This window comes from Tenrec ecaudatus, chromosome 8, assembly GCF_050624435.1.
Source record: "Tenrec ecaudatus isolate mTenEca1 chromosome 8, mTenEca1.hap1, whole genome shotgun sequence".
Classification (NCBI taxonomy): domain Eukaryota; kingdom Metazoa; phylum Chordata; class Mammalia; order Afrosoricida; family Tenrecidae; genus Tenrec; species Tenrec ecaudatus.
This window is the reverse complement of record NC_134537.1, coordinates 142909375-142925023: the sequence shown is the minus strand read 5'-3', so window position 1 is coordinate 142925023 and position 15649 is coordinate 142909375. Positions and strand designations below refer to the sequence as shown.

The window sequence follows — 15649 nt, the reverse complement described above, 5'->3', positions numbered from 1 at the left end:
TTTTAGTTTGGGAAACCCAGAGAGGCAGTTCTGCCCTGTCCTATATAGTTTGAGTCAGAATCGACTCAATGGTAGTGTTGGGTTTTGGTTGTTTGGCAGTATTTTGGGTTCAAATTAAACTTTCTGGGTAAAAAGTGGAACATATAAATTCCAAAGACAACTAATCCTCAAGATCCAGCTATTATGCTTCTTAATCATCCACTGTCAAGGTCAAATTCGAAAGCAGTTTGAGCAAGGAACGGATCTTGATGGGTCTCACAGGGTGGGCCCTTAGGTGTGAATTGGAAAACTGAAGGCATCACCACTGCGGTCTTTAGGTAAAAAAGTCCCGAAGCAACTTGTTCTCCAGTTCTTGAGGCTGAGACAGCAGCTAAGGTGCAGAAGGCCCCAAGTGATGTTAATGACGTTGCCCTTCAGTTTTAAACTTCTCCCTTCCCCCAGTGAAATAGTGGTCCGCGTGTGCAGTCATCTGATGGCACACAGCCTGTGGCATGGCGGGCACTGGGCTTGCCGAGGGCGGCACTGACGGACAGACCTGTGCCACTCAGCACAGACACATCGAGTGTCTTCTAGCTGTGACGGGTGCCCTGAGGATGTTCATGGTGACATTCAGGGAACTGCTTTTCTGCGAAATACTCCATAAAGTCACACAAACATGAATACATCCTATCTCAAAAGATGCGACTCTAGGAGGAAGTAAAAAGGCTTGTGAAAAGAGACCTTTAGTTCAAACACATCCGAACGCGAAGCTGTTATTCTTTCTCAACATCTCCATTTCTGAAGATGGCGCTGCCAGCTCTCCTTCCCCAAGAATTCTGCACTCCATACACACCGTGTCAGAATGGCAGCTTTGGCATCGAGGGATCCACATCATGTCCCTTTCCAATGCTCTGAGTTTTCACAACAGAAAAGCCTTACGGGATCTTTGCATGTGAGTGTGAGTGTGAGCGTGCGCACGCACACACACACCTTACCGTTTGACCGAATGAACCAGTCTTAAAAAGATCAGCACAGTGAGCAAATGCGTTTTATTCTCATTTTATTGAGACTTTGAACAGCTGCCATTTGGTTTATATAGCGAAAAAATAAAACTTTTTCCATTTTTGATATATTTTGAAAATCATTTCAAATGTAAAGGCCTGTCCCTCCTCCAAAGTCGTGCTACCAACTGCCATGGAACACTGAGCGGGAAAGGACAGCTGCAGCTTGAGTGACAGGGATCCAGACCCGGGGTGAGGCCCTGCTGGTGGCACAGAGCTGCCACCACAAGCTCCACTCCTCTGCTACCTGCCCTCCTTCCTTCAAGAGCCGTCAACAAAGGCGGCAGCATCTCAGCTCGGCCACGGAGAGGTGCTGCTGCGGTTAGGGTTCGGTTGCCCATCCATCCAGCCTGGAAGAGGGACGCAATCCAAGTGAGCAGGTTTCAGTTTCTTGTCCATTGACGCACATGCTCATACTTATTAAATGACTTATCGGTTGCTTCAAAAAGTCCGGATGTGTAGACAGCGCAAACATGCCTAATAAAAAAGTTGCAAAATCATAAAAATTTCTGCAGCAGCCCAAGCTCCCAAACCGAGCTTCCAAAAGATGCAGCGCTGGTTCCGAGGCGGCTGTCTCTCCTAGTCTCTTCTGAGGGCTGCCTCCGAACGTAAAGACTTCTGTGCTGGCAAACTAAAAGGAACAAACTTCCGACCGCAATTACAATGTGGATGAACTTCAAAAACACTATGCTAAGTGGAAGGAGTCGGGCAAAAGAGAGTACATGTATGGTTTTGTCCACAAAATACAGATTTACAGATGGCACATTAGTGACTGGCGGGGGCTGGAGGTGAAAGCTGCATGAGTATAAACGGCCCGAGAGCCTTTATGGCCGGGAGGCGGGTGGGGTGTGTGTGTAGAACTGGAGTGTTTGAAAAAGTTCAGAAACCGAGTCATGGTGAAAAGTCACCAAAATCACCGAATGGTACACTTGGAATGGGCGAATTTTATATGTAAAATGTACCTCAATAAAGCGGCCTTCGAAAAGAAAGACTTCCTGCCTTCCAAGCCACCACTGGTATGAAGTGGTCAAGTGTTTCCGAGAACTCAGTCAGCAGGACAGAATTATCACTGAGTTGTGGGTTTACAAGGTGAAAATGTTAATATGATCTTGATAGTTTTGTTTTCTTTTTAGTATTATCATTTTTAAGTAAAAAGAAGGCAGAATTGGGGGGGAAAGCTCAGTGCTAAAGACTCCGAGTAGCTAACACAATCGACGGGCAGAAATAAAGGTGGTGTGCTGCAGGTCTCTTCTGTCCCCTGGAGGTGGGTCTCCTGGCTGACAACATGTACAGACGCGGCTGTCCCCTAAACCACTCAGACTGGCTGTGAACAGCAGTGGGTGCTGGCCAGGAACTTCGGTCATCTGTTTCCTGGTCAGCAATAATAGCTGAAAGTTGGGAGACGAACAGAGGGAGGAGTAAAAGCAAAGAGATAGGAACAAAACCTTTCCACCATGGTGACTCACCAAGAATGACAGTCACCACCACAGGGCTACAGAGCCGTGGCTATGAACGTACTCCCTGCGCTGCACAGGACAGAGGGACCAGCACAATCCTGGGCTACATGGTCAAGAAGGGGTGACATGGCTCACCAGGGGCACTGAGGGAAGAGGCAGGCTGATTCTCTCCACCCACTTCTCAAAGCGACAAGGTTGGCTGGCATTGTCTCAGCCAAGAGTGGCTAGGCATGCACAGGCTTCCCTGAGAGAAGGACAACCCAAGTTTTAGTTCCATTTGCTAGGTAGGTCTCTTAACAATGTTGCGGGCAGGAGCCAGTTCTCTCCAGAGTGTCTGCAGCAGCACTCATCCCCAAGACCCAGGCAGGCCGCTCCCGTTGGCTTTCTGTCACACCACTTTCCTCTCTGACGTGCTACTACTTGCTAGCATATTCAACCAACCAACTCTCTCAACCTCTCCGAAATCAATCAAAGCTCTGACATTATAGCAATACCATGAAGATAAACCCCACCTTTTATTTTAAGACCAGTAACATTGGAAGCTACACAAGACCCCAGCGGTTTTTGCGTTGGCAGTGAAAGGTGCTGGCTGCGATGGTCCAGCCCTTCCCTGGGCTGACTTCTGGCTGGGCTTGTCTGGCCCTCGGGAGCTCACTGCGGCAATCGAACACAGGGTTGAGGGTCCAGCCCTGCAGTGGCACAGCCTGGGATGCCTCCATGCACCGTCTGCGGTAGTTAAAGAGGCCGGAAGAAATGGGGAAGGCATTTCTAGCTTCCACCTCTTGAAAAGAAAGAGGTGAAATTATTTCCATCTTGAAGATTGAGTCAACTAATCATAATAATCTAAAATCAATCACTTCATAAACTTTACTGCGACCAGCCAGACCAGGCAACTATTACGACAATTCTATTTCTATACAAATTCTCAAACTTCGCCTTGCCCCCCACAAAAAGTTTGAATTCCACATAAAAACCATCACTCATAAATAAATAGATGTCTCAGCATTAAGATGTAAAGGTGTTGAACCCAAGCTGCACTTGGAACCTCTCCCATGAGGAAAAGTCAGACGCACTGAGGTGCCCAGCCTCTCCTTGGTGAAAGGTCAACAAATCTCAAACACATTTTAGGCTAAGAAACTGACAAATGCTAATTCTCGCGGAGTCTGATCTGGGTAGTAATCCTGCTCTCCCACAGCGCAGAACAGGTGGAGAAGAGTTGGGCTACAAGAATGAACCACTTTTTGCACAAGTCTTACTCATTAGAAGCGTCTCACTTACTTTGGGATGTGTTATCAGGAGGATCTAGTACCTGGTGAAGGACATCATGCACCCAGCTGCCCAGCCTTCCCTGCTGCCGGTGAGCAGCCTCCTCCCGGGGAAAGAGACACCAGACTCTGGATCCCAGCCAGACTGCCAGCTGGGGCAGCCGGCAGAACCCGCTGCACTCACGATGGACACACCCACAGCCTGAGAAGGCACCTTCCGTCAGCACCTTGCCAACAGTCTTCAGAATTCTGCGGATGAGCAGCCTCATGGAGACCGAGGGACGAAAAGCAGCCCAGGAGAGAGGGGCGTCTGGCTGCACTTCCAAGGCCCCTCTATTAGGGGAAGGGACGATGTCGCTCATGAGCAATTCTCTCTGAAGGAGCGGTAAGGCTCCACCATTCTCTTGAGGTAGATGCTTGAGGAATCAATGTGTCTGTCTGGGAATACAAGCTCCCCAAGCAAGTGTCCTATGACATATGACCTTACAAGTCATGGCGGTACCTTATAGAGTCAAATAAGGAAGAGTCATACTTTACATATGACGTCAGCTTGTGCCTGTCCAAACAGCCAACAAGGAAACCCATAAGAAAACCAAGGTTTTTTTTTTTTTTTTTAGCTTTCAGACCTCCCAGTTCTTTCCTTCCAATCTGTGTCTCACATCCACATGCCAAATTGACAGAAGACTTCAAGTTGCGTGGCCATTCCCTTTTTGGCTTGTCACACAGTGCCGTCACCAGTCACATACCACAACTACCCTCGAGCTCCTGCGAGTTCTAGGACAGCCCGGACTAGACACGCTCGCTTGCAGACATGACTCTACCACCTACATCCAATTGCGCACAGGCAGCTCCTAGTAGCCAGGTTAGTTCCTGATGAGTGCCGACAACCACCCCAGGGAGTTCCGGGCAGGAAGGACAGAAGGCTCTGGATTAACTAGCTCGCAAAGCAGGAAACATGGGAACTACAAAAAGGCATCACAGTTAAATCTATCATGACAATGACAGGCCTGGTGATGCTTTGTGGAGGCTTTTTGAGTTCCTCTGCATACCTCTACAGCGTGGGGAGAAGGACTCGATCTGTCAACTGACCTTCCTGCCATGTCCTGAAATAGATAGTTACTTGTACAAATGCATACAACTTTTCTGAGGGAATGAAGACACCAAGTGGACCAAGGGTTTAGGGGACTGGGAAAAACCTAAATTGCACAAAATTGAGAACAAGTAACAGGTTCAAGGTGATGGCCAGCACGGTTCACTTCTCAAACAGCTTTGGTCATGATGTCTTCTTGTAGCCAATCGGAGTGAGGGTGGGGCAGCCAGGAGAACAGGGCACAGACGCTCTGAAAGATGAGGTGGCCTAGTGCTCTTTACCCTATAAATGATGCATCTGCTGGGAGTTTAAACAGAGGCTTACAGGTAGGACAACAGTAATTGATAACTCCAGTGACAGGCTCCTGGTGGTCTCAGTTCCTCGTGTCTAGGGCATGGCAGCCGTGCAACGCATATTGCTTTGCCCATCTGTTCTTTCCATCCTGCTTAGCAAACATCACGAGCAGGTCTCCAGATGGCCACGGTCCTTCGAAGTATACAGCAGGATGAGCAGGGCATTTCTCAAACACCCAGTTTTTCTTGGTCAGCTTATTTTGTTTAAACACACACAGCAGATATTCCATGAAGGGAGGGGAAATGATGGCAATTTCCTTAATTCAAAAGAATTAAATATATAAAAAATAAAGGAAACTGCTCCCCATGGATGGCAGTAGAACAAAAGAGCAATCCTCGTAGGCTCATAGGCTCCGTCTAAGCACATTAGTTACTCAAGTCATGGAGTTAAACCACTGCCCCTGCCCCTATGAACACCCCTCCCCGCCCACCCGTCTTCAGCTCCTCCATTCTGTGCAGCACAGTCCCCAGCTTTGGGGACGTACAAGTCCTCCTTAAGCTTTGTGTCAGTTCAGTACTTCACTCCTGGAATAAACTCCTTGGCATCTGGGTTCAGGTTACTTTTGCTCTGAAAGAACAATCAAGAGATAATAAACCAAACAGGAAGTTGTACATTAGGTCATTTATTTTACTTTCTCCCTGCTTCCAGTATCTGCCCTTCAGCCTCAAGGAGAGAAAGAGAGAAGATTCTCTGCCTACTGGGCGGATACCACATTCAAAGGCAGAGTTCCTTACCCACAAAGGCTCTTTACGTTAGACCCCTGTTCCCTTCACGAGGCTTACAAATCCTCCTTGGAGGCCTGCAAATTTACTTCCACAAAGAATCTTTCAATTCACCAGGGACCTTACCCTAATGAAAGTCAAGAGTATCCCACCAAACCAGTTTGGTTGCCACCAGCCCTATATATCGGCACCTGTCTGTACTCACCTTTTTGTCTATCTACGCTCACGTAAACATCCAAAAAACCCTAGCCAAACTGCAGGGCACAAACTTTCAGAACAGATGTTGTGTGAGAACGGGATTATTCACAGGACACAATAAATATGGAAGACAGAGAAAGTTAACCTAGCACGCCTTCTCGGTGGAAAAACATGCTCTCGGGAGCTGGTTTCCTTTCAAGCTCAGCAGACCGCTTTTATTACGTTTAAAACGCTAATAAACATAGACTTGGGAGTTAGTAAAGGGACCACAGCAGCAAATGGTCATTTGCAACCAAACCCCTTCAGTGTTCCCATTTCCACTCTTAATCCCAATTCCACTATGTAAAGCCCATTAGGGAAGCCCAGCAAGTAGTGACTCTGGTGGTAATAAGCGTGAGGAGGTTCAGTCTGTCTTCCACGTGGCGAGTGAGAAACAGTGGTTCAGAGAGATGCAGAGATTCCCCCCAAATCCTACATTCTCTTTACTACATTATATGTGGAACCACATATGACACATACCAAAATATCTTCAGACTCATGACTGTCGCCGACTGAAAGACTATTTAACTGCTGCTGCAACTGCCCCATGACCTGCGGCAGGTCTCGTGATGGAATGAACCAGTCCTGTTCTTCCTCATCCAGCATCTCCTGGAAGCACCGGTCCAAGAAGTCCTGTTCCTGCAGCTCTTCCTCCACCTGGCGAGCAAAGGGAGGAGCTCGGACGACTGTCCCAGTGAGACGCACCCCTTCCAAGTTTTCCCCACCTCTTTCTCCTGAGGTTATCGCTCTGCCATTAGGAACGATCCTTGCATAATATCTACCAAGAATTAAGATGCTTCTTTTTGTAATGATTGATTAGAGAAAATTGGTTTGATTTTCATAACCAAATTCTATCAACAATAAGACTGAGGTCTAGGTAGATCTTCCAGGTCTCTAATATCCAATACAGAGATTTTTCCACTCACCTTGCATTTGGGAAAATCATTAGAGAAATTCTTTTCTTGATTTTAGGAAGCATCATTCCTAAATTGCTCATTTTATGAGTTATTAAAAAAGTCAGTGACCATGCACCTAGTCACTGTGACCGAGTTGATTCCAATTCATAGTAACGTAGGATTTCCAAGGCTGTAAACTTGTACAAAAGCAGACAGCGTCACCTCTGAGTGGTTGATGGGTCTGAACCACTGACATGGCAGCTATCAGCCCAACTGCATCCCACAGCCCTTCCAGGGATTTTCCTGATTGGATAGAGGAGACTAGTGAAAAAGCTCACGCTCAGCTTGCAGCCCACAGTTCTGATAACGTGGACCCCATGGGAAAAAATAACTTTCAGAATCTTAGAAAGAATTGGAAAACCCTTTTAGGCAAACCAGATAATGACAACTAGATGTAGTATTTTTTCAAAACAAGAAGAAATATACAAATATGTAAACCACTCTACATCTCCTAAGCTCACTGCCATTAGGTTGATTCGAACTCACAGTGGCCCGGTAGCACAGAGGAAAACTGCCCCTATGGGTTGCCAAGGGGCAGACAGTCTCATCTGTCTCCCATGGAGCTGCTGGTGGGTTTGAACTGCTGACCTCGGGGTTTGCAGCCCACCTCGTAACCCATACCACCACCAGGTCCTCACTAACTACATTGCCTTACATGAAAACAACCTATGCCTAAAATGTTTTGTGCTCCTTCACACATGTACTGATGACTCTTAGTAGAGAACATGATTATAGAAATATGGTTCAGTCTGCAGCTTTAGTGTGATTTGGGAGGTTTCCTGCCTCATTTGCCCTCCTCGCACCTACCTGGTGACAGTGTCGCAGCTAACTAGTGACACCACCAGAGGAGAGGTCAAGCAAACACTCACTCAATGATGGCTGACCATGCTGAACATAAGCAATATCCTTAAACTGTACACGTGAAGAGTATCGAAATGTCAAATGTTTTGTTACATATATATTTGCTACAGTTTAAAGAAATTACCCAAAATAAATGCCTCATAAATTCTGATGAAGAGTCACTGGCAGCAAGGTTTAAGAACAGTATATTTGAAAGTCATGAAATACTTAAAAGTTTCCAAGCCACATGATTTAACATCAGTGTTCAAGATCTTCCCTTTCTCCAAGAGCAAACAGCTTACTCCCTTACTAAATCAGTGTTCTAATAAAAATAAATTCCATCTGTTTAATGCTGATGCAAACTCTGGCAATGATAATGGGTGATGGTTGAGCCACATGGTCAATATAACTGACAACACTAGATAGAACACCTGGCAAATGTCCTATAGCACGACTTCAAAACATCCATGGAAAGATGGAATGACAAGATAACGGAACTTTCCCAAAGACTTTTTGAAGCCCCTCAGGTATTTTTTTATAACAGCAAAATATTAATTCTTGCTCAGTGCTACACCTGATGAAGACAGGCACCTGGGCCATGGGGTGTGACTAAAGTCCTGGGATACGTGCTACTCAAAGTAAGGCCATTCTGGGTAGGACTGTGGTTGAGCCCCTCAGCTTGTTTTCTCAGTCTTCCGAAGCGCCAGCCAGGCCAGGCAGTTGAAAGCACATCTCCCCATCCTCTGCGGGATGTAGGCGCCCGGATGGGGTCGCGGGGTGTGCACGGGGCTGCTAAATGCAGAACCAGCCACTGGGGTCCACTAGCCGGGCCTTGGGACAAAGAGGAGGGTCCCCACTCCTGTGAAGAGCTACCTCTCAGGCGCCGCCACAGGGACAGTTCTACCCTCTCCTGTTGGGCTGCGTGCGTCAGGACTGACTGGATCGCAGTGTGTGTGGAGTTTGGTGTGGGGACATGGGATGTGACTATTCATCAATGGACTGTCACTAGCCCTTTCCAGGTGCCTAGGTATCTCACCGGTGTAGTTGATAAATGCCCTGGGTGGAAGAATTCATGTGGACCTGGAATGCTAATGAAGGAGGGGCTGTTAACCTGACAGCTGTAAGAAAACCCACTGCGGACTGCGTTGCAGGAGCCCACCTGACCTTACCTAATGCACTCCTCCGTCTGGATTCACATGCTGCAGCCTTGGGTTCCCCTGGCCACACACAGCTGCTTTCTCACTCAAAAGTCACCCCGCATCAGATTAACGCAACCTCACTTCATGCGTCACACTGCCACTCCTTAGCCCTTCCCAGGATTCCCATGAGAACATTTCAAAATGAGAGTACAAACGAGAGATTTATGTTCTAGGAACAGAGCTTAACTTTATCTGACCAGCAAAATTACTATGTAGCTTATTTCTGTGAGCTCTTAATCTTATCATGAATCTTACCAATTCTCATCTTCAGAGTATTTAGAAAAGGGAAATATTATCCAGACAGAACCGTCTTCAATAAGTTTTGAGTTTAGAGTTTTGTCTTAATAAAAGCTTGGGAAAAAGGAGGAGAAGAAACTATGGTGTTTAACTTTGCCATTCAGTGTTCACCTTCTAGTCATTTATTTCCATCATTCCTTGGGGCACACTTTAATTCATATCATTGTGGACACACAATGCAGAGAATATTTTACCTTCAGTCAGAAAACACTTTTTAAAAATGTACACTTATTTACAGGATCTGAAGTAAAGAAAACTAAAATTAAAAACAAAACTCTGCAAGCAGCCTGATGCCTTTCTTGCTCAGCTTCCGAAAGTGTGGGGTCAATGCTGTGAAACTACTGCCTAGCCACAAGGTGGCCAAGAGGCGCCCTCTGGTTCTATATGCCTCTACAAGCTAGGATAATTAGTTAGCCGTGATGAGTAAGCAAGGGAGGCTTCAGGTAGCAGTAGAACAGAGCAGACCTGCCCCACCGGGTTCCCAAGGCTGTCATCTTTACAGAAGCAGACGGCCTCACCTGTCCCCCATGGAGCGGCTGCTGGGCTAAACTGCCAACTTTTCAGTAAGCAGCCAAGCACTTAATCCCTGTGCCACCAGGGCTCCTTTGAGTGTCTAAACCAAAGTCAAATGCAACCTCAACCCCCTGCCATCAATCAATTCTGATGCACAGAGTACAACTGCACCTGTGGTTTCCCGAGGCGTTAAGTCCTTACAGGAGCAGACAGCCTCATCTTTCTCGCATGGAGTGTCTGGTAGATTTGAACTGCTTAACTTGTGGCTAGGAGCCCGGTGCACAACCCACTATGCTACCAGGCCTCCCTTTTCAATGTTTAGATAAATGGGGGAAATGCGTTGTTTTTTAGAGATCAAAGTTTATTAGTGGGTACTAGGGTCAGTACAGACAGAGAAAGTGGTGGTGGACGGGAGGGGTGATGGAAAAACTACATGGATCATGGCGTGTTAGCTTGCAAACAGATTCTTGTAATTGCTGTCAATAAGGCTTAAACTTGTAAATAATTGAACAGGTAAAAGTTGTGTAATCGATATACAAAGGGCTTCAACAAGTTTGTGGGAAACTTCTATTATTTTCAAATGTATTTGCAGTCATCGCTGGGGCGATTTCTTGCTGCTGATTTCTTTGCTGGCCTGCTCTTCCACCTGCATGACCAGGACCAGGGCCTTCTTGAAAGCTTGCATGACTGAGAGGTCATTGGGATGCATGGCTACAGTGGGTTTTTCTTTGTTCTCAATTTTCTCCAGGTCGGACTCTGCCTGCTTGGTCATCTCAGGGGAGCTTTAAGTCAGGCTGTCCCTTGTTTTGAGCTGAAGAGGTGTGAGGAGTCTCGGGGAGAAGGCACCGCTGGGTGCGCCGACTACACACTGCACAGGCTGCGGGCACTTTTCTGATGCCAGACCTGGTCAGTAGGAACCTCGCCATGGAAAATGCATTCTTAAAGAACTCTGTAGCAATTGTCCCTTACTCAGATTCTCAAACTGTATAAACCTCTGTATGATCTTATCTTTCTAGCTTACTTTTTGCTAAACAGGAACCATTTTTTATTATGATTTTTCCCTACGTATAGCTGTGACCATCTCTCTCATTTCTGAGTAGTTTACTAAGGTTTTTTGTTTATAGTTATCTATGACCAGTCAATATAGTCTACAATTTGTGCCTTCCAGTAATTTGAGATTTTCTTGGAGATTTCTATAAATTTCTCTAATGACAAAGTATTATAAATGCTTCTCGGTTAGTAAAGTAATCATTGGTTTGCCATTCGTAGGATGCAGAGTTTGGTACACATATGAGTCAATTAAATCAAGACCACACATACGCTAGTCTTGTTTTCCTTACTGGAATGGTCTAAGCAGCTAGTTCAGTAGTTATCTGGCTCAGTAATAGTTGCTTAATGAAAAACTATACGTTAAGGTCTCCAGTGTTTGAGTCAGGGAGAATAACGAATGGAACAGTATAGTCTTAGTTTGATGTGTTGTAAATTATTTTATCGCTAAGTCAGAAGCTAATGTGTCAGGGTATCTAACCAGAAACTAAACTACTGCTATCAACTTGATTCCAACTCATAGCAATCTTACGTAGGGCTTCCAGAGCTGTAAGTCCTGATGGGAGCAAATAACCTCAACTTTCTTCCACAGAGTAGCTGGTGGTAGCTAGAATTTTAAAAATTTTTACAGCAGATAGAAATTTAATCATTTTTTCCCCAAAGTCAGAGACATTGATTACATTCTCCAAAGATGCGGCCGGCCATTCTCACTGTTCTTTTCCGAATGATTTCACCACCAGTGAAGAGAAACGCGTTAGCCCCTCTTTTCATCTAACCGTTAGGAGTGGCCCTGCCTACCGGATCCCACACAGGTCACTCTTTCCGAGTGCAATGCTACAAGCGAGCACTCTTTGCTACTAACGTTGAACTGCTATTTGGCTCAGAGATGACTCTGGGGGACAGTTAAGGTTGAAAGACAGCAGAGATCTCTTTCTGGTTCATACAAAGTTTACTGCGGTTCTAGATGCCTCTGTGGCACTATCCTGCTTAGGGCTCACCTAGGTTTAGGTCTTTTTTTTTTTTTAAAGATCATTTTATTGGGGGCTCTTATAGGTCTTACAACAATCCATACATCAATTTTATCAAGCATGTTTGTACATATGTTGCCATCATTATTTTCTAAACATTTACTTTCTATTTGAATCCTTAGTATCAGCTCCTTTTCCCCCTCCCTCCCCCTACTACTCTTATGACCCCTTGATAAATTATAAACTATTATTATTTTCATTATCTTATGTTGACTGTTGTCTCCCTCCCCTACCCCGCCCCAACGATTTCTGTTGTTTGTCCCCTGGGGGAGGTGGTGGTTATGTGTCTATCACTGCGATTGGTTTCCCCTTCCTCTCCTCACTTTCCCCCTACCCTACTGGTATCCCTACTCCCATTTCTGTTCCTGAGGGGTTTATCTGACCTGGATTCCGTGTGCAGTGAACTCTTATCTGTAATTAATTTCTTTCTCATTAAGATCCAACTCAAGATGCATACTACGCATGAAAAATCCGCTAGTCGTAGGAATGGTGGTGACAGGTAAAAACTGCAGCTCAACATGAGGGAGGGAGGCTTGATAGTCATATCCTTGATTCCTAAACCCCGCTGCTCAGCCGGATGAGGGACAAAGGCGTCTCTGAAACACTCAGTCCTCTGACTTGAATATCATACAGCAGTTTCAGAGTAAAGGTGCCAAGCTAGCGTCACCTGTTAGAATTAGGGTTGGGGGAATTTGCCCAAACACCTCCTTATCTGTTTAGCCTCTCTTTATCAACCCTACAGATAAGGCAGAGCAGAACTGCTTCAGAGGGTTTTTGAAGTTGCAAATCCTCACAGAAGCAGCATGTCTTATCTTTCTTCTGTACAGCAGTTGGGTCTGTACCATAGACTTTTGGGTTAGCAGCCTAATGCTTAACTCATTCGTAAACCTGGTATTTATAACTTTTCTTGAAGCGGCCAAGGGTAAAGCTATCAGAGCTTCTCCGGTCTGTGCATTTAAGCGGGAGAAAGACGAGGCTTTCTCCTCCCCACGAGTTACAGGCTCGGGAACCTAGAGGGGCAGTTCTACCCTGTCCTATAGCGTCGCTGTGAGTCAGAATCGGCAGCAAGTATATATGGATTTTTAAACTTTCTCTCTTTTTTTCAGCCTCCTCCTACCACCACCCCCCCCCCCGCCCCACCAAATTTTGCAACTCCTGATGTTTCAATACTTTCCCATGCATTCTAAGTCTGAGTATGCTAAATGCCAATCTCCATCCACAGCTCAGATACTGGTTCTCACCAATGCAAGGCTGTTCTCTGGGGCCAGGGGGACGTTATTTATCAAAGCTAGTACAAATTATGTATGCTGCCAACAATTTATTTTTCATTCAAAGGCTAGCTCAAGGCAAGGGAAACAGGTAAGGAAACACAAAAGACAAACGCACCCTGGAGTGCAGGGAGAGCTTGAGTTGATGTAAACCCCAGGAAACTCCTAGAGTGGCTCCCCCAGAGAAGCACAATAAACAAATGTGCCCCAACGGAGCCAAGGGCAAGGCCGTTCTGCATCAGCCACTCCGTCACATGGCTTGTACCCGAGAAGGCCTATCACAGTGCGGGACACAGGGGCTCACCACGTCACCATCTTCGCTTGCATCCTCTTCTCATCAGTGTGGCAGAAACAGAATATTCTCTTCCTTCAAAGAACTGTCACTGACACTTCTCTTACCAGCTGAAGATGGTTCTTGGAGATCTGAGGAGAACTCTGCCTTTTGGGGTACAATTCACTCTCAATGGACAGTATTATAAAGTACTGTGGCTGTTGAGTTACAGGCATCATTTCCTGGCAGGGCTTTTTTTACCTGTCTATTGAAATCCTCCTCATTCTCCATCCACATGTACTCTGCAAATGGGTTCCTCTCCTTCTCATCGTGCACATTCATGCCCTGGTCCTCTTTGGATGTTACCTTGGGTGATGTATTGGCCCCACTGGATCCATTCATTATGAAAGAACCTAAACAGGAGTGAGAAAAGGAGGATCAAATGAAAACAAAGATCACGGGAATATCACGTTATAACATCTAGTTTCTTCCAGGGCTTCTTAAGTTCCAGGCTGATGATTTTCATTGTAGACATGAAAACTCATCTTTACTTTGCCCTCTTTTTCTACCAAGGTATAAATTGTTTTTGTTGTTACGTGTCCTGTCAGTTCCGGTCTACAGTGACCCATGTGTGGTACAAATAGTTGGTAACTTATAAAACCAACCATCTCTAAGGGGCCTCCAAGCCCCAAACTAGAGAGCATGGTCATTGCTCAGATGGTCTCAACGAAAAGAGGACAATTTTCATACCTTGCAAGCTAATGTCAATGGTTCTGGGCTGTAGCCTTGCTGGGTGCCTCTTATTCCTTCTCTCCTTCCCCTTTATCCCATGGAAATGGCTGCCTGTGCCTGTCCCACCACTGTACTTCAGACACAGATCATTTAGTCTAGACTTCACAGGCTCACAGATGTAGCGGGCTTTTGCTCAAGGATAAACTATACCTAATATCTCATCCACATTTGATTTAGATAATTCAGAAGATGAGATTTTTCTCCTGAAGTTAAAGACTTTGGGTATGAAGTGATGGAGTGTTTTTTAAAAAATAATTTTATTGGGGTCTCATACAACTCTTATCACAATCCATACATCTATCCATCGTGTCAAGCACATGTGTACATTTGTTGCCATGGTCATTCTCAAAACATTTGCCTTCTACTTGAGCCCTTAATATCTCCTGCTCATTTCCCCCCTCCCTTCAGACACATCGTGTCAAGCACTTTTGTACATTTGTTTCCTCATCATTTTCAATAGAGGACAGATTGTAGGATGTTATGGATTGAACTGTGTCCCCCCATACTTTCTGTAAATCTTAACCACGACGCCTGTGACTATAACCCTATATGAGAATGCATTTTGTTATGCTAATGATGCAGGTTTAATATAGATATTATAAGAACAGATTAAGCAAGCAGAGATGGGGATGTTAGATGGCAAACCACTTGGAAAGTTCCAATAAGTCAAGAAACAGAAGCTGAAGAGACAGCTTTCCCTCAAAGCCAACAAAGAAAGAAAGCTTTCCTCAAACTTACTTAGTCTATGGCACCCTTTTTGGGGGGTGGGTGGGAATCACTCAACGCCCTCCCGGGGGCAGTATCGTGCACTTTGGGAAACTGCTGTAGAGACACAGACCTGACTTACAGTTTACACACTGGGATAGTACCAGCAAAGGTAGTAGTTCAAAACCACCAGCCACTCCGGTAGAAGACAGACAAGACTTTCTACTCCTGTAGAGTGTTACAATCTCAGACACCCACAGGGGCTACCTGTTCACCGTCCTAGAGGGTCGCTATCAGTCAGAACTGACTTGATGGCAGTGAATACGCCTCCTAAACAGTCAGGAAATAAATTGTTAAACCAAAACAAAAAACAACCCCAAACTCCATTTTCTATGAAAACTGGCATTTAGAATAAAATTCTTTCTATTTGATGCCTTAAGATTATGTCTGACCAAATCTTTGAAACATAGATATTACTGGGTTATTGTAAGAAGTTTCATTTGATAATAAAACTTGCCTGTCTAATCTGAAAACAAACAAACAAAAAAAACACAATCAAATTGGCTAC

At 45.4% G+C, this 15649-nt stretch overlaps 1 protein-coding gene across 1 annotated transcript in view; it reads right to left on the bottom strand.

The window, feature by feature from the left end:
* Positions 1–1017: 1017 nt before the first annotated feature.
* PAIP2B (poly(A) binding protein interacting protein 2B) overlaps positions 1018–15649 on the bottom strand; it is a 33817-nt gene continuing 19185 nt past the window's right edge. Inside the window, exons 2-4 of the mRNA XM_075556995.1 lie at positions 13846–13997; positions 6646–6822; positions 1018–5773 (exon numbers count right to left, since the gene is read on the bottom strand). Coding sequence (XP_075413110.1) covers positions 5717–5773; positions 6646–6822; positions 13846–13986 — 375 coding nt within the window. The 5' untranslated portion in view covers positions 13987–13997 and the 3' untranslated portion in view covers positions 1018–5716. The remainder of the gene's footprint in view (positions 5774–6645; positions 6823–13845; positions 13998–15649) is intronic.